Source organism: Dermacentor albipictus, chromosome 4 (assembly GCF_038994185.2).
Source record: "Dermacentor albipictus isolate Rhodes 1998 colony chromosome 4, USDA_Dalb.pri_finalv2, whole genome shotgun sequence".
Taxonomy (NCBI): domain Eukaryota; kingdom Metazoa; phylum Arthropoda; class Arachnida; order Ixodida; family Ixodidae; genus Dermacentor; species Dermacentor albipictus.
Window position 1 is genome coordinate 84,560,809 of NC_091824.1, and position 14,656 is coordinate 84,575,464.

The 14,656-nt window shown below is 48.0% G+C and overlaps 1 protein-coding gene across 1 annotated transcript in view; it reads left to right on the top strand.

Moving 5' to 3' along the window:
* The first annotated feature begins 3,812 nt into the window (after positions 1-3,812).
* Positions 3,813-14,656, top strand: part of LOC135901196 (uncharacterized) — an 87,665-nt gene continuing 76,821 nt past the window's right edge. Inside the window, exon 1 of the mRNA XM_065430881.2 lies at positions 3,813-4,369. Coding sequence (XP_065286953.1) covers positions 4,321-4,369 — 49 coding nt within the window. The 5' untranslated portion in view covers positions 3,813-4,320. The remainder of the gene's footprint in view (positions 4,370-14,656) is intronic.

A 14,656-nucleotide genomic window follows, 5' to 3' on the forward strand; every position in this document is an offset into this window, starting at 1 on the left:
GAACAAGAATGCACGGAAAACTAGCCATATAAAGCTTCGCTGTAAAAACCACTTGCAGGTCTTCCCGTGTTAGTAAGTGCAGAAACGACATTAACGAAGAAAAGGGCTAAGACACAATTATACGCGGCGCAAGTGAGGCACAGCTGCCACAGACGCAATCATTAAAAAGAAGAAGAGAGTAATAGATCCGGACGTTTGTGAAAAAAATGAAGAAATTTAGTATTTCGCTCATACAGAAAGTATACACGAAGCGAAATTGATTGAGATATTGCGGGTCAGTGTCTAGAGTTTTCTTTCATGATTTGTTCTGACACTTCTCTTTCTTTTCTGCTGTATATCCCTTTCAGTGACTGGAGAATACACGCGAACCAGGGCCAGTATTCAGAAAACGCTCGTACGCTAAAATTGTTCTTATGAGCAAATGCTATCCAGCACTGGTGCTAGACTTGTTAGCGAAGGCGGCCGGCCAATGGTAAAGAGAGCTTGCGAGCGAAAAACATTGTTAATGCGGCCCCATGTTTCTCGCTAACACATTTTGCGTGCAGCTGGGTTAGATGTACCGTGCTGCAGTTCAACATATGCAGTCGCAATTGTTCAAGATGCCTCGTGAGTCAATTTTTTTTGACGAACGAGAAGAAAGGGGGTTAACCTAGGGCTCCGATTTGTATTAATCATATCATGAGAAGCCAACACACAAAGACGCCAAGGACAACATAGGGGAAATTACTTGCACTTACTAAATGAATTAAAAGAATGATAAATTAATGGCAATGAAAGTGGATGAAAAAAAAAACAACTTGCCGCAGGTGGGGAACGATTAAACGTCTTCGCATTACGCGTGCAATGCTCTAACCAATTGAGCTACCGCTGCGCAATTTCCCCATCCACTTTCTTCGGTATTTATGTTTTTCTACTACAACTAACCTTGGGAGTGTTAGCCAGTGCAACCTTCCACAAGCCTTGGCGGTGGATGTTGGCTTCAATGATATGATTAATAAAAATCGGGCCCCTTGGTTAACCCCCTTTCTTCCCTTTCCTTCCATAACGAGGGTCTCGAATCCGGCAACATTGATGCTTTCAGGTAGCATGTGTTGGTTTATTGATCAGTTGCCTTCACAAAAAGGATCACGTACTCGTGACGCTTGCGGCAGAAAGGATGTTCCACATCCGCTGCCAAGGCTTGTGGGTGGTGGCGCTGGCTAACACTCCCAAGGTTAGTTGTAGTAGTAAAACATAAATACCGAAGAAAGTGGATGGAGAAACGGCGCCGTGGTAGCTCAATTGGTTAGAGCATCGCACGCGTAATGAGAAGACGTGGGATCGTTCCTCACCTACGGCAAGTTGTTTTTTCATCCAAGTTCATTACGATTAATTTATCAGTTCTTTAATTCACTTAGTAAGTACAAGTAATTTCCCCTATGTTGCCCTTGGTGTCTTTGTTGGCTTCTCATGATCAATTTTTTTTACATATATTACGTTTGTTTCGGTAATTCTAAACAGTCAGCAGCAATGCCACTTACTGGAAGGGTCTTCAGGGAGACTGACGGAGGATACTGGTCTCTTTTGAGCGTGTTGCAGCGCATAGATTGCAAGTCATCATCATCATCATAACCACCACCACCACCACCACCACCACCATCATCATCATCATCATCATCATCATCATCATCATCATCATCATCATCATCATCATCATCCTAGTTACGCCCACTGCAGGGCAAAAGCCACTCCCATACTTCTCCAACTACCCTGGTCATGTACTAATTGTGGCCATGTTGTCCCTGCAGACTTCTTAATCTCATACGCCCACCTAACTTTCTGCCGCCCCCTGCTACGCTTCCCTTCCGTTGGAACCCAGTCCGTAACCCTTAATGGCCATCGGTTATCTTCCCTCCTCATTATATGTCCTGCCCATGCCCATTTCTTTTTCTTGATTTCAACTAAGATCAAGAAAAAGAAATGGGCATGGGCATGGGCAGGACATGTAATGGGGAGGGAAGATAACCGATGGTCGTTAAGGGTTGCAAGTATTGAGCAGTATTGGTCAATGGTGCTTAAGATATCGGCTACAGTTATGTGTGTGCCAAGTTGACTCGGTGAAAGCTATTGGATAATGCCTCTGAGCTGGGCCACAAAATTATTTAGAAGAACAGTGTAACATATCAGCCAGCGGAGCTTTACTACATTATCAAAAATATAAAATTCGACAGGTTTTAGGAGTTCATTCGGACCGAACTCATTTAATGAGGCCGCGACAGCCTGTCACAGCGGCTACCGCCAGCTCCAAAAAAAAAAAAAAAGAAACGAAATAGAAACTTTGCTGGCGATGCACACAACGTGCAGAGTTGCGCCTTGAAGAGACGTGTCTTGCAGTTCACTGCACGATATCTAAAAAAACGGAGTTCAGGATCTATGGTTTGTGGTGTGAAGTACCACTTCGGCTCGTGCCAGCTTGTGGAATAAGCTACTTGGACAAGGCTCTCTATATTGGAGCAAACGATCAATGAGTTTAGGGCGTGGCCTGTTAGTCTTCCTCCGGTACACTGTTCTGAACCAGACCAGGGTGGTATTTGACTTTGTTGCCATGTGTGCTTGTTGTTGTGCTTCTGTTTGTTATCTACATGTGCAGTGCGTATGAGCGAGTGATTTCTTGCATGACCTGGGCCATCTGCAGTATCATATTAAGCGCATGGCCATGCAAGCGTCTCCAGCACTCATTAAAGAATAATGTCTCTCTTTCTGCCTTGGAGCATGACGCGAATTATCATTAATTCCTACCGAGCTGTTGAAACATTAGTTTTTCTTGGTGCCATAAGTTGCTGCTGATGTTCAACATGAGCAATAGGCAACCGCGCACACACGTCACAGTTCAGGCGCGACCACATCCTGGGCTGTTTCTTCACACTTCGCTGTCCTCTTCCCCAAAACAGCTCTTCGTGAACGAAACGTCACTGACTTTGGAGATTGCTACCAGAGCGACAGGAACAGGGCAGGAATGCCTACGGAAGAATCCGGGTTACTACCTCGACACAGACCTTACTACCTCGGTTACTTTGGGTCGTCCGTGCGCCTTCCGCGGACAACCTGGATGTCGTGGCTTTCATATTCAGGCAGCAGCAGCCACCGCCGCCGCATTCCGGCACAAGTGAAAGGGAAAAAGGCGTCTCTCCGTCGAGGTTCACGTTGCACCTTAGGCAGTCGACTGCTCCTTTTACCTGAAGAACCACTCCTTCGTTCTTTAACGTTGGTTCTTTCCATTGCAGCGCTTTCTCGAGGGCTCTGTACATATTTACTCGGAGAGTACCGGAATCCGCTGAGAGCACAGGGCGCTTTCACATACAGGCATAACTCGCGAAACTTGTCGCCGTGTCGCGCAGAGAAGAGAATCGACGCCGTCGAGTGTACGGGAACGCGAATCTGGCAGGTCATGGAAAGAGGCCCAGCTGGCACCGCGCGTGAAGGGTGTCATCCGCGCGAGCGTTGGGAACAGCGGGGAACAGCAAGAGAACGTGTATCGGGCGGCCGTTTACTTGCCGCGACCAGCGGGTGCGTGTACGTGTGTGCGTGCGTGTGTGTCGAGAACTCTCCACCGCGCTTGCCAGCAAGTCGCACGCCCGAATTTCTTTTCCTCCGCTGCGGTGTGAGGTGCGCGGCGGCGTGCAGTGAACGGTCGAGCGAGACGAGTGGAGGGGGGCTCCTTTCTTTTTGCCAGTCCCACGGAAATGGGTCACATTCGCTTGGTCGCGCATGCGCGCACCGCCCGTCCCCCCCCAGCTCCGTCTGGCCCACAGAGTCGTCCCACGGGGGTGCGGGAGACACAGCCGAGGAGCAAGCGCTGAAAACTTGCAACGCGCCCGGGCGAAAGCGAACGACGCCGTCATCTGGTCGGTGGTGGTTGGTGGTGGTAGTGGTTCCGCGCAGAGCAGCTTTCCTGGACGGCTGCCGCCGACGTCAGGTTGTCTCTCACCTGTGCGCACCTTCTCCGCCGCTGTGTGGCCTCCACTCTCGCCTTTGCGTGTTTTACATTTTTTTTTACTTTCTTCCGTTGTGAATTGCTCTCTCCCTGCGTGTGCGTGCGTGCGTGTGTGTGTCTGTGAGCGCGACAGGAGGAGAGGTGTAGGACGAAGGGATGGAGAGTGCGATGCTCTGAGTCTCCGCAAGCGACTGCTGCGATCTCGCCGAACCACCTGTAGCCAGCGAGAGCGCGTTGTTTGGCCGGCCAGCAGGACAGGCCGCCAGTCAGTCGGCAACAGGGGGGTCCCATCTCGGACCGCCAGTGCGTTTGTGGTGGATAGCTGCCGTGCTCCGGGTACTTTCAGGATGAATGTCTGGATAACCCTGCTCGCCCTGATCGTCACCTTGCAGACCGGTGAGTAGCAAACGATGTTACGCCGTTGACCGCCACGGGTCTCTGTGTTGGCCGCCGCTCGCTCGAAAAGCGGGGCTTGTTGGGGGTGCACGTGGACACGAAATGTCCGCTGCTTCAGGACCATATGGTGATCACCCCTCCACCCCCTACCTGTTTCCCTCGCATGGGTGAGGCGTCGCCCCGACGAGGAGGTTTTCGAATCTGTGTCGGCGGCTCTGTTTTGTTTGGCTTTTGGCTCCGTTCGGGACTGTCTGGATTTTTCCCGAGCTGGCTGGCCCGACTGGCCCTGCGGGGGGGCCTCCGCACGTTCTACTTTTGAGGTGCTTCCGAGATGATGTCATTTCCAGAAAGGAAAACCATCGTTGCACCGAGTCTTGTCCGCGCTCTTTTTGCTTTCTGTACAATAACCATTATGTGTCCCAAAGCTGTGAATGTGAACGTTTAGCGGGTTGGTTGCCTAATGTGCGAAAATTTTAACGTTGACGCTTCTAGGGGGAGTTCCGAAGTAACGCGAAGACGCGTATCGCTTCTTCGTGGTCCAGTTCTTCTCCACGAATAGAGACAGATGAACAAGAAGCCTGGAGCAATTAAAGGTTCAGTGGTTGGCGCTGCGGCAAAGTGGGCTTATTTTTTCGTTCGGTATATAGGAGACGTTAACGCCTGTCACCTTTCGCTGTTTATAAAACTACACCGTTGTTACTTGCTGGCAACGGAAGGTGCCGACATTGGTTTTGTGCCTGTAAGTGCGCAGGTGAACAAAACATTTTGATGCCTTTTTGTGTGAAGTTTCTCCCCAGTCTATCGCGTCTACAGCACGTCTTAAAGCACTCCTCTATGAAAATTGTTAGATAGCTTCAATACAAAGATATATATCGTTATCCTGCGTTATACTTTGAGGGGGGGGGGGCGAGGGCGCCGGGGCATAATACGAGATTCATAGTTCATAATTATGACCGTTGATGTTTCCGTTGCCTTGAGGACAGTGTAAGGATGTATATAGTTGTGTCACAGGCTTATTGTCGTTCTAAAGGTCCCATGCACCGGCCACATCGCGCATCGCAGTGTAGCACTTGCTATAGGGCAAGATGTAGTGGTTAACAAAATAGATGAAGAAAATGCGATGTGGGCACCAAAGCAAGAGAAACCGCTCAACATTCGAAGAAGCTTCAGTAATCTGGAACTATTGCAGGGCAGCGTAATCATGCTGTGCCTTCTCTGCTCTTACATGCAGTGTTTAAGAACCACTCCGTGCCTCTCAGTGCGTCGTAATCTGTGTTCTCGAGTGCCGCAGCCACCAAGGACTCCGGAAGTCGGTGCGCCTTGGGAGATTCCCTTGAGTCGGCGTGCTACAAACCGCCGCGTCTTATAGATCTGCACAGTTAGTACAGGAGTGCGCTTAAGCGTCCTTTCCTGCCTAGTGTCATTAGTCGCGTGCGATGGTTCGTGCGAATGCGGACTGCAGCCTCTCCGAGCGCCGTCTGTCAGCCGTTTTCTCTCGGTGCCGTAGCCCTTCCGGCACTCCGGCACGCTCTCGCGATGTAACGGTCAATCTGACGAGCTCTGTCCGACGCTGGTCACGCCCGGTCGCTGGCTAGCTCGCTTCGAGATGCCTCCGCGAGCCTTGACGAACCGGCGTCGCGTCCTTGAACGAACGACTGAAGCGGCAGCTCCTGTCGATTCCGCGAGGCAAAGGTGCCGTTACAACTTAGCTATATATATAAAAGAGGAAAGAGAGGTTGGGGCGAGTATGCTTGATCGCCGGTTCAGAGCGCCAAGGTTGCCCAGAACCAGCGCTACCTGTTTGTACTTTGCACATCTTCGGCGATGTCGGCCGGCGCCTCGCTGTCCGCACTGCCGTGGCGGCACCGGCGGCTGTTTTCGCGGCGGTGTTGGCTACGAGCTTCTTGAGTTGTATTCACCACGCGCACTTTCATAACGGTTCTTGCCTTGCACGCGAGGGTAACAGGAGGGGGGCAAGGGGCGGATGTGACGTTAGGAGGGTTTCGTTCAGTCCTGTATTCTGTAACTTTATTCTTTTTTTTTCTTTCCACATTCTTCTTATATTGCGCGACCCTCTAAAGGTCGGCTCGTGCCAGGCGTCTAATGACTTCACCGGCCTTTTCAAACCGATGTGCGGCCCCTCTTGCGACAACGGGCAGTTTTCGTACCGGCGTGGTTGCGTCGGCATGCACGGGCGGGAGCTGCCTTCTGGATCTGTTTCTTTTTTTACGTCTGCATTGCGCCATCTGTCTGTTTAGCCTAATAAAACTGCCTGCGCCGTTGGTGGGCTGAGGGTCTACTTCGAACAGCAGGACTTTTACGAACGCAGATATTACAATATACCGAAATGTCTGCTCGTCGGTTCAGAGGGAGAGAGAGATAGAAAAGAGGTTGGTTGAAAACTTGTAGAGTGAAGTATGCGAAGGCCGATCAAGGTTCTCGAGGAATCCTCAAAACTAAACTACATATATATACAGAGAGATAGAGAGAGAGAGATTGGAAGAATGAGGAAAGTATACGTACAACACTACGCTTTATAGAATTGTGCTTTCGCAACTAAGCTGATGGCTTTCCCTAGAAACCCTGTGAGCTCCGAACGGCATTACGAGAGGAAATCTGTCTGTGCTTAGGCACGCGCCAGGGGGATTTTTCTCAGTCAAGTGCGTGAGGCTTTCTAAGAATGTTGTCGTAACTGGCAGCTGAAAGTCTGCATCGCGTCAGCTGTGCGTGTCTTCGCCTCATCCGACACTCTCACTGTTCATTTATTACCCCTATCCTTAGGGATTAATCACGTGACGGGGGAAGTATAGTCACTGTGAGCGCTCAGGAGGGCGCATACTACGGTGCGTCATTGGACACGTGTTCATCCTTGCGCACATTCATCTGTAGTCTCTGCTGACTGGCGGATTGCTCCGATTCCCGTGCAATGGTTCCTGGCCCACAACATTTTTTTTTCTGTATGTAGCAAATTCTTATAGGGTCAATCCGCGGTAACATATGCATTCCGAGATTTAAAACGCATCGTTCAAACTATATTTACAAGTAAACTGGCGCGCATTATTTTTTGCTTTTTCTTTGCTTTTTATGTCTGTCACTAAGAAGTCGGCAGACATCTTTATAAAAAAACTACTCTTATTTTATACCAAGTTTGAAGCCGTATTGTGCGGATAACACAATGTGATGTCATATGTGGCTAGCTATCACGCGTGCGCTGGCCAAGCCATTCTGACAAGCAAGGCACTCAGACTATTTCAATTCCGCTGGCAGGAACTGACGCTGTTAAAGAACCTCATTTGCTTGCTCGCACAATAACGCAAGCTTTCTGGAGCTCTCCGAGCGCCTGGACCCTTTGTTACTGCTCCAAGTGCCAACTAACCATTCCCGCGGAGATGAAGCACTGCTCTACCGCCTATGGCTCGATGTGGCATTTACAAAACCGCATTCCTTCCGTCTTGAAATGGCCGATACACCAACGTGCGACATCTGTGCTTCTGAAGAAACCGTCAGACACCTGTTGTGAACTTGCCCTCAATACGGCGTCGAGCGCAGATCATTACAGACCACACAAAGCCGGCCGGATTCTAGCAGAACATTTTCTGAAACGAAAATTCTTGGTCCCTGGCAACATCCGTCGATGGCGCAGAAAGCTATTCGGGCGCTGCTGCAGTTCTTGAGGAATACCGGCCTCAGTGACCAGTTGCAATACTGCTGTGTGCGCGCAGTGATCTGTCCCACTGTTACTCTTTCTGTTTACCCTTTCCCTTACCCCCAGTGTGAGGTAGCAAACTAGGCGCCCGTCTGGTTGACCTCCCTACCTCTCCTCACTTTGTTTTACCACTCTTCTCTGATGTGCCGAAATGAAGCGAAACCTGCAGAGGAAAACAGGGGCGCTACGCGTGACTTGTCGATTGATGGAGGGACAACTATGATGTCAGACTCCGCGGAGATTAAAAAAAAATAAAAAAATAAACGCGTAACATGTTCTCATTACGCGAGTGTCGGATAACGGTTTCACATCTTGCTGCTCCGGCCAATGTAGGTCAATCGAAAGCGGCCGTCATCGCACATTTGCAGGAATGAAAATCGTTGGGCAATCCGTTTAAATAGCAGATGACGCAAGATGACGGCAACTGCTTCGAAGCGCGCATTTATTGCGTTCCGTTGTGATATAGACACCAATTACTTGGACCGTGGCGTCAAGCCAATTCACCTGTTCCTTTCAATCGTATCTGTTCAGGAAGACTTAATCGCAGCTCTGCGGCGTCTTTACTACTCATTGTTTCTAGAACGGAACATGGAGGAAACCGAAAAAAAAAATATTTTGCCTAAGCGAGGGCTGTCGGCTCAGGGAAAGATTTAGACAATAAATTCGAGGCATCACGGACGCCGCAGGGTTGTTTGCCAGAAACAGGAGCGCGGCAGCTTTTAAAGCCATTTTTCTCCTCCGCGCTGAGCAATTGATTTGGAACGCTGCTCGCGGATCCATTTGTTCTGACCGCTCGCATTCGGCATCAATCACGCGGTTTGCAGAGGACGCTATTCGACAAGGGCCCAGGGGACATTTCGGGCTTTCCGCGAACCACAATCTCCGGACAGTTGATACGAGGGATGAAATGTGAAAAAAGAAAGAAAGAAAGAACAAAAAACCTAATTTTATATCCGCCTAACGTAATATACTTTGGTCGGACCAGGTTTTTTGAACGACAGACTGTTGGTTAATATATTGGGGTGCTCTCACGGTGCGGTTTGGATGTGAATGATAATAATGTCTGCATAGTGATATGCAGATATTATGTGCGTATATTATTATATGCACATAATTATGTGCATATATTATTATATGCACATAATTATGTGCAAATGTGCATATACGGGTGCACAACCGTGAGCCACTGCTGAAGCCTCGAATCTAGAGCAAGTCTAGTTGAAGTCCAGCACGTTCGGGTTTGAGGTGCCGGCTGTATGTCTTCCGAGACTTTCGGTGGGCTTAGTGTACGCGGTGAGGCGCCCGATCTCTAAGGCCATCCAAATGATGTCCGTCACAACTTACGCCTGAAGAGGTCAGCGCGCTTCGCAAGTAGTCAGTCCAGGCGCAGTACTGCATATTCAATTTTTTGAAGAACTTCGGGAAGGGGGGCCTTCAGCACATACAATACTAATTTTCCAGCAACCCTGAACACAGGACGCGGAAGTAAATAGAGGATGAAGTACGCGTGCAAATTTCCGTGTGTTCTTGTTCCGAACAGTACATGAACTCAAATAGTACCGTGCGACTTTCCACGAAATGCGAGCCAGGTTTATACTGCAAACGAAGACAAGCGCATGAATCACACCGAATTTGTAGAAAAAGAGACCCGCCATGTTAACACGTTTCCTTGTTCTTTTTATTTTTGCTTTTGTCCATCGCGTCGAAATAGGTTATATTGATAACTCACATAGCGCTCTTTCTAAATTATACGTTTGCGTCCATTTTATTATATATTCAGTGGGAAGTTACCTTACGGCGTTCTTGTCATTTTTTTAAGATCCCAAGCGCCAATGTTGCTTAAGTGCACGTTTCATGAAATAATCAAATAGATCGACATGGAGGAAATGAGAAACGCTACAGAAACGGGTCCTTACTGTGTCCGGTGACTCTATACATGCTTTCCACAATCCCTGAGGGACGAGTAAGGGTTCCACTCGAAATTCGTTTAGAGTCTTTAAATATATGCAGTACGGAAAACGTTAGTAATTGCCGAAAGCGTACTAAGCGTTTTACCGGAAAACACAGAGAATGCAAAGAGAAACGATTCCAACGTAGTAATAAAGAAGCCAAGGCGGAAGTGTGCCATTCAATGGGAAATGCAGGAAAGGAAGAAATAATCCTGTTTATAGAATAAAGGTGGCAATCTAGCTCATGATGGCCTGCCCATTCTTCCGCAATAGCAGAGCAGATAGCCTATATTGAGAGACGCCCGCTGTAGACGAACCCCGTGAGGCTTCTCGCTCTTCGTGAAGACGGTACTGGTCTCTTTGTTAAGTGCTCGAAGCGCAAACTGCGCGGGGGCAGCGCTGAGGTCTCGCGTGCGCCGCTATTTTTTGGCACTTCTCGAGGGCCATTATACAAGGCCCCCTCCGAACGTTGCGGTATCCCACGCGGCCCCGCGTGGATGGCAATTTCCAGGAGCCCCCCCGATATTACTTCCCCAGCGGGTGTCTCATAGCCAAGAAAACTGTTTCAATTTTCTCCTCGAGCGAGTCTGCAAGGAGGTAATTACTGGCGGTCTTTGTTCAACACTTCCTTTTATTCCTTTCGTCGCCCGTCGAGCTTTCATTTCCATCCTCGTGCTCGCTCAGGAGGCTGTCAGGTCAGTAGGAAAAATAAACATGCAGAAAATGAATAACTGAGAAACACAGAAAAAGAAAAGAAAGACCCGCATGGACGAAGGTTGACCCTGCATAATTCGTTTTTGACGCCGTTATCTGTGGCTTAAAAAGGTCCGCAAACGAATGTCATTAGCGCCATTCGTCTGCTCGTCGAAGGTGCGTGGTAGCACGGTCCCACGCAGAAGTGTCGTCAGCCGGGCGTACGTAGTTTGTTGCTGAATATGTATTGTGATGCTCTTTTTATAGGAGTATTGAACTTGTAGCTTGGAGAAGAATGCAGACTGTTCCAACACCGGTGGGACAGCAGCGCGCGTGAAGGTTCCCCTTGTTGAGGGAATTTGATTTGCGAGCTATTTATTGCATTACATATTTCCCAAAGTGCCTTTAGTATTAGTGGTCGAGACGAAGATTGCTTACCTTGACCTTGCATGTCCGTGGCTTGGTTGAGTTTGGCCTTAGATGCGAAGGTCCTATCCGGACGGTAATGTTGTCAAATAAATACAGACTCTTTGAACAGCTCTCATCCGAGGTAGCAATTATGTGTCAACAGCAAACAAGCACTACCGATTCAACGATACATTAAGTTCCATTTGCAAAGTTTAGATGTTTTTTTTTAGTTGGGGAGCAGCACAGTTGTGAAGAAAATTGATGTTTCCATACGAAGTCTATGCCAGGCCTTCGTTTCTGGCTTTTCGCTACCATCACTTTGATATGCGCATTCTTTAAGTAAGTAATGAATCAATGAATGAAGTCAGTTCTTACTCAGGTGTAACTAAGTCGCATCGAATTTGCTTGCGTCGTTTTAAAGCCTATATGCTTGAGGCACGTGGTGAGAGCAGTGAAAAAATTAAGAACGCGATAGAACACGTAGGGCGATGAATATCGCGCCCATAATTAAGCAGCTTTATTGGCCTGTGCAATCCACTGCGCCATGTGGTGCAGCAAAAGTCTTCAGTATACCGGCAGCTATAGGGGGCCGTGACTGATGACAAGTGATGGCGATTTAAGTAAGGGTACTCACCGATGCACTTGTAAACAGTGCCATGCAATTGGCTTGAGTGCAAGTGCTATGAATTTTCAGCCGAAAGTGGAAATTCATACACGTTTTGGAAGTAATGGCGGATGCACCTCACTTAAGGCTTAGCCCGTCTTCCCAGAACTGATGCCCTGTCTTGGCGCATTGAGGTTGCGTGCAAAGCAGAGTAGAATCGGACACCTCTCTTTTTCTCCCTCTCGCTGTCACATACATTTCATTGTCGTGATCATCATTCTAATTTATATCAATTGCAGAACGAAAGCGATCTACGCTTACCCCTGGATTTAGTCAAATGACTCCAGCCTATGCTTGCAAAGTTGCTATTTTCATCACACTACCAAATTTTCTGCCGTTCCTCGGCTGTACTTTTCTTCTCTTGGCACTTATTCTGTAACTATAGTAGAGCACCGGTATCCGCCCTATGCTTTTATGGCCTTCGCAACTCTCGTTCCTCCACTATATCTTAAGTAGTCTATCGGCTACACCGTTCTTGTTTTTTTATTCTTGAGCCCCTTTACAGAGGAAGTCATTGCACATTCAACGTCAATACGAAGTCAAAGGACGAAAACTGGCAAGGACAACCACAGCCAATTGCACCTGTTTTTCTTTTTGGCGCAATACATAAATATGATTGGAAGGAAATTTCGTATTTGCACCTGTGGTGTGCTATCCTCCTCGCCTATTTTTGCTCCTACATTATATTGGTAAAGAAATAATTTCTACATTCATGGTCCGACAGTTCGACGAAGACGCGACCATGCGAGAATGAAGAGCACGAATTCGCATCGCATTCAGCTATATGCCTGAATGGCGTTTCTTTCTTCCCAGCGTATATTGTTCCACAGCAGACCTGTTAACTTTAATTTCATTTATAAACAAACAAACCTGCTTATTATCTCTGACATGAATTGTTTGGTTAAGCGATAAGGAGTAGCTGGCATCACGGTATTGTCAAGTTCTCCTACATACACGTCAAAAAAACAAACAAAAACAAACAAACAAACAAACAAACAAAAGAACAAGTCGTCAAAACTTGATGAGTTGCGTCAGGACATTGCTCGCATAGATCTCTACTGAGGAAACAATATGACATGCTCAGAGTAGGCGCAGGCGTGCCTCACAGATGTGTAGCGCCCTGCAGTACCGCACCACCTCGGCCACTGCTCATGATCCTGATAATGCTTTATTAGTTTCATAAGCAAACAATACAATTTGTTTCGATATTTTCTTTTTTCGATGAAACAATGTATTTCGTAAGGGCCCACAGGCTTGGTTAGACGGTTGCGTGAAATATGCCTTATTCAATGCAAACTGGTGCGAGCTCTGTGCACGCGGTGATTACCATCTGGAGAGAAACGAAGGAGGGAACGGGTACTTGAAGGGAGTGAGTCAAAAGTGGGCGGGACAGACTTGGTTATAGAAGTGCGCGACATTGACTGCGTGCCTACGGCCAGCCTACACAGGGACGCGCGGGCTGAATACACAAGCGTCATGGCAAACTTCCGCTGCTCTAAAGGTGCGCTGCTGCGCGCCAATGTTCATAAAGTTTTGACTTCATGCAGTAAATATATATATATATATATATATAACAGTACAAAGGTATGCAGGGGCGCTATAACGTAAAACTATTCCAATGTGTTTGTATTCCAATCTCCTGACGTCAAATTTGCGTAACCACCGACGCAAGCGTCGGGCGGTCACCCACAGGGTTCCACTCGATGCCCCACTCGATTATAGTACGTCACTTATGTTTGCTTGAAAAACGAATAACATTGCCTGCACTGAGCGGCCTGTCTTGTCTAATTGGCTCACAAGAGGCGAGGAGCATGCTCAAGTGGAGAGGGATTCAATGGGGCTGAGCCACTGCACTGAATATCCATAACCGGATGAAGAGGGTCGTACCGCCGTCTGCGATTGGTTCGCTTTCTCTTACTTAGCTTGCGGTGGCTCGTCGACAATCGCGGCGGCATGCAACGGAAGCTTAAGAATGACGCTAAAACGGACCCTCAGCAAAGAAGAGTTGGCAGAATTAAGGGGTAAACGTGCCGAAAGTTCTCGAAAACATTACACGGCCACGAAAAAACGTTTATTACACGTTAATAAACCCATGCTCTCAGGCAGGGTCGAGTAGCGAGTGCCGGAGCGATGGGCGGCAGCCATCTTTAATCCTTTCGGAACGGGGCAGCCTGTGGCTATTCAGAAGAAAATTCAGTTTTGTTCGGCATATTAAAACGCGTACACGTCACTCTGACGCGGTAATTTTTTGAGGTTTGTGACGTCGCGTGAGAGGCAGGTGAAGTGGGCGCAGCCCGAAAACTTTTGACCAATAGCCGAGGGCTAATGGCGAAAAGGCGTCGAATCAGAAATAACTATTTTTGTTTCATTCTTCAAGTTATGCATAATCAGTGTGTGTACACGTCATATCAAATGGGGAGCTATTGCTGTTTTCATGACGTCGCGTGACAGACAGGTGGTGTGGGCGTGGTCCGAAAAAGTTTTTGACCAAGCGCGGTGGGCTGATTACAGAATTGGAATAGAAAAGTTTGGAATAGTTTTACGTTATAGCGCCCCAGGGTGTCCTACGCAACTTGGACCAATAAATTGAACATGAAAGGCGCGCCGGAAGTGAATTGAACCGAACGCATACTATTCGCACTGGCCTATAGTAACAGGCCATCTGTTGTTTTCCCGATAACTCATTTATTAAGTAAGTTTATTTACGCATGTTTCTTTAAATATTGGCTGAAGACCACAAGTATGATACGCAGATCTGTACAGCACATTCAGAAACTACCGATCCAGTTGTTTCCTGTACGATATGTCTCGGGTAGTCCTTTTTTTTTCCGGCTTGCAAAGAAAGCCCGGGAAATATGAAAAACGCC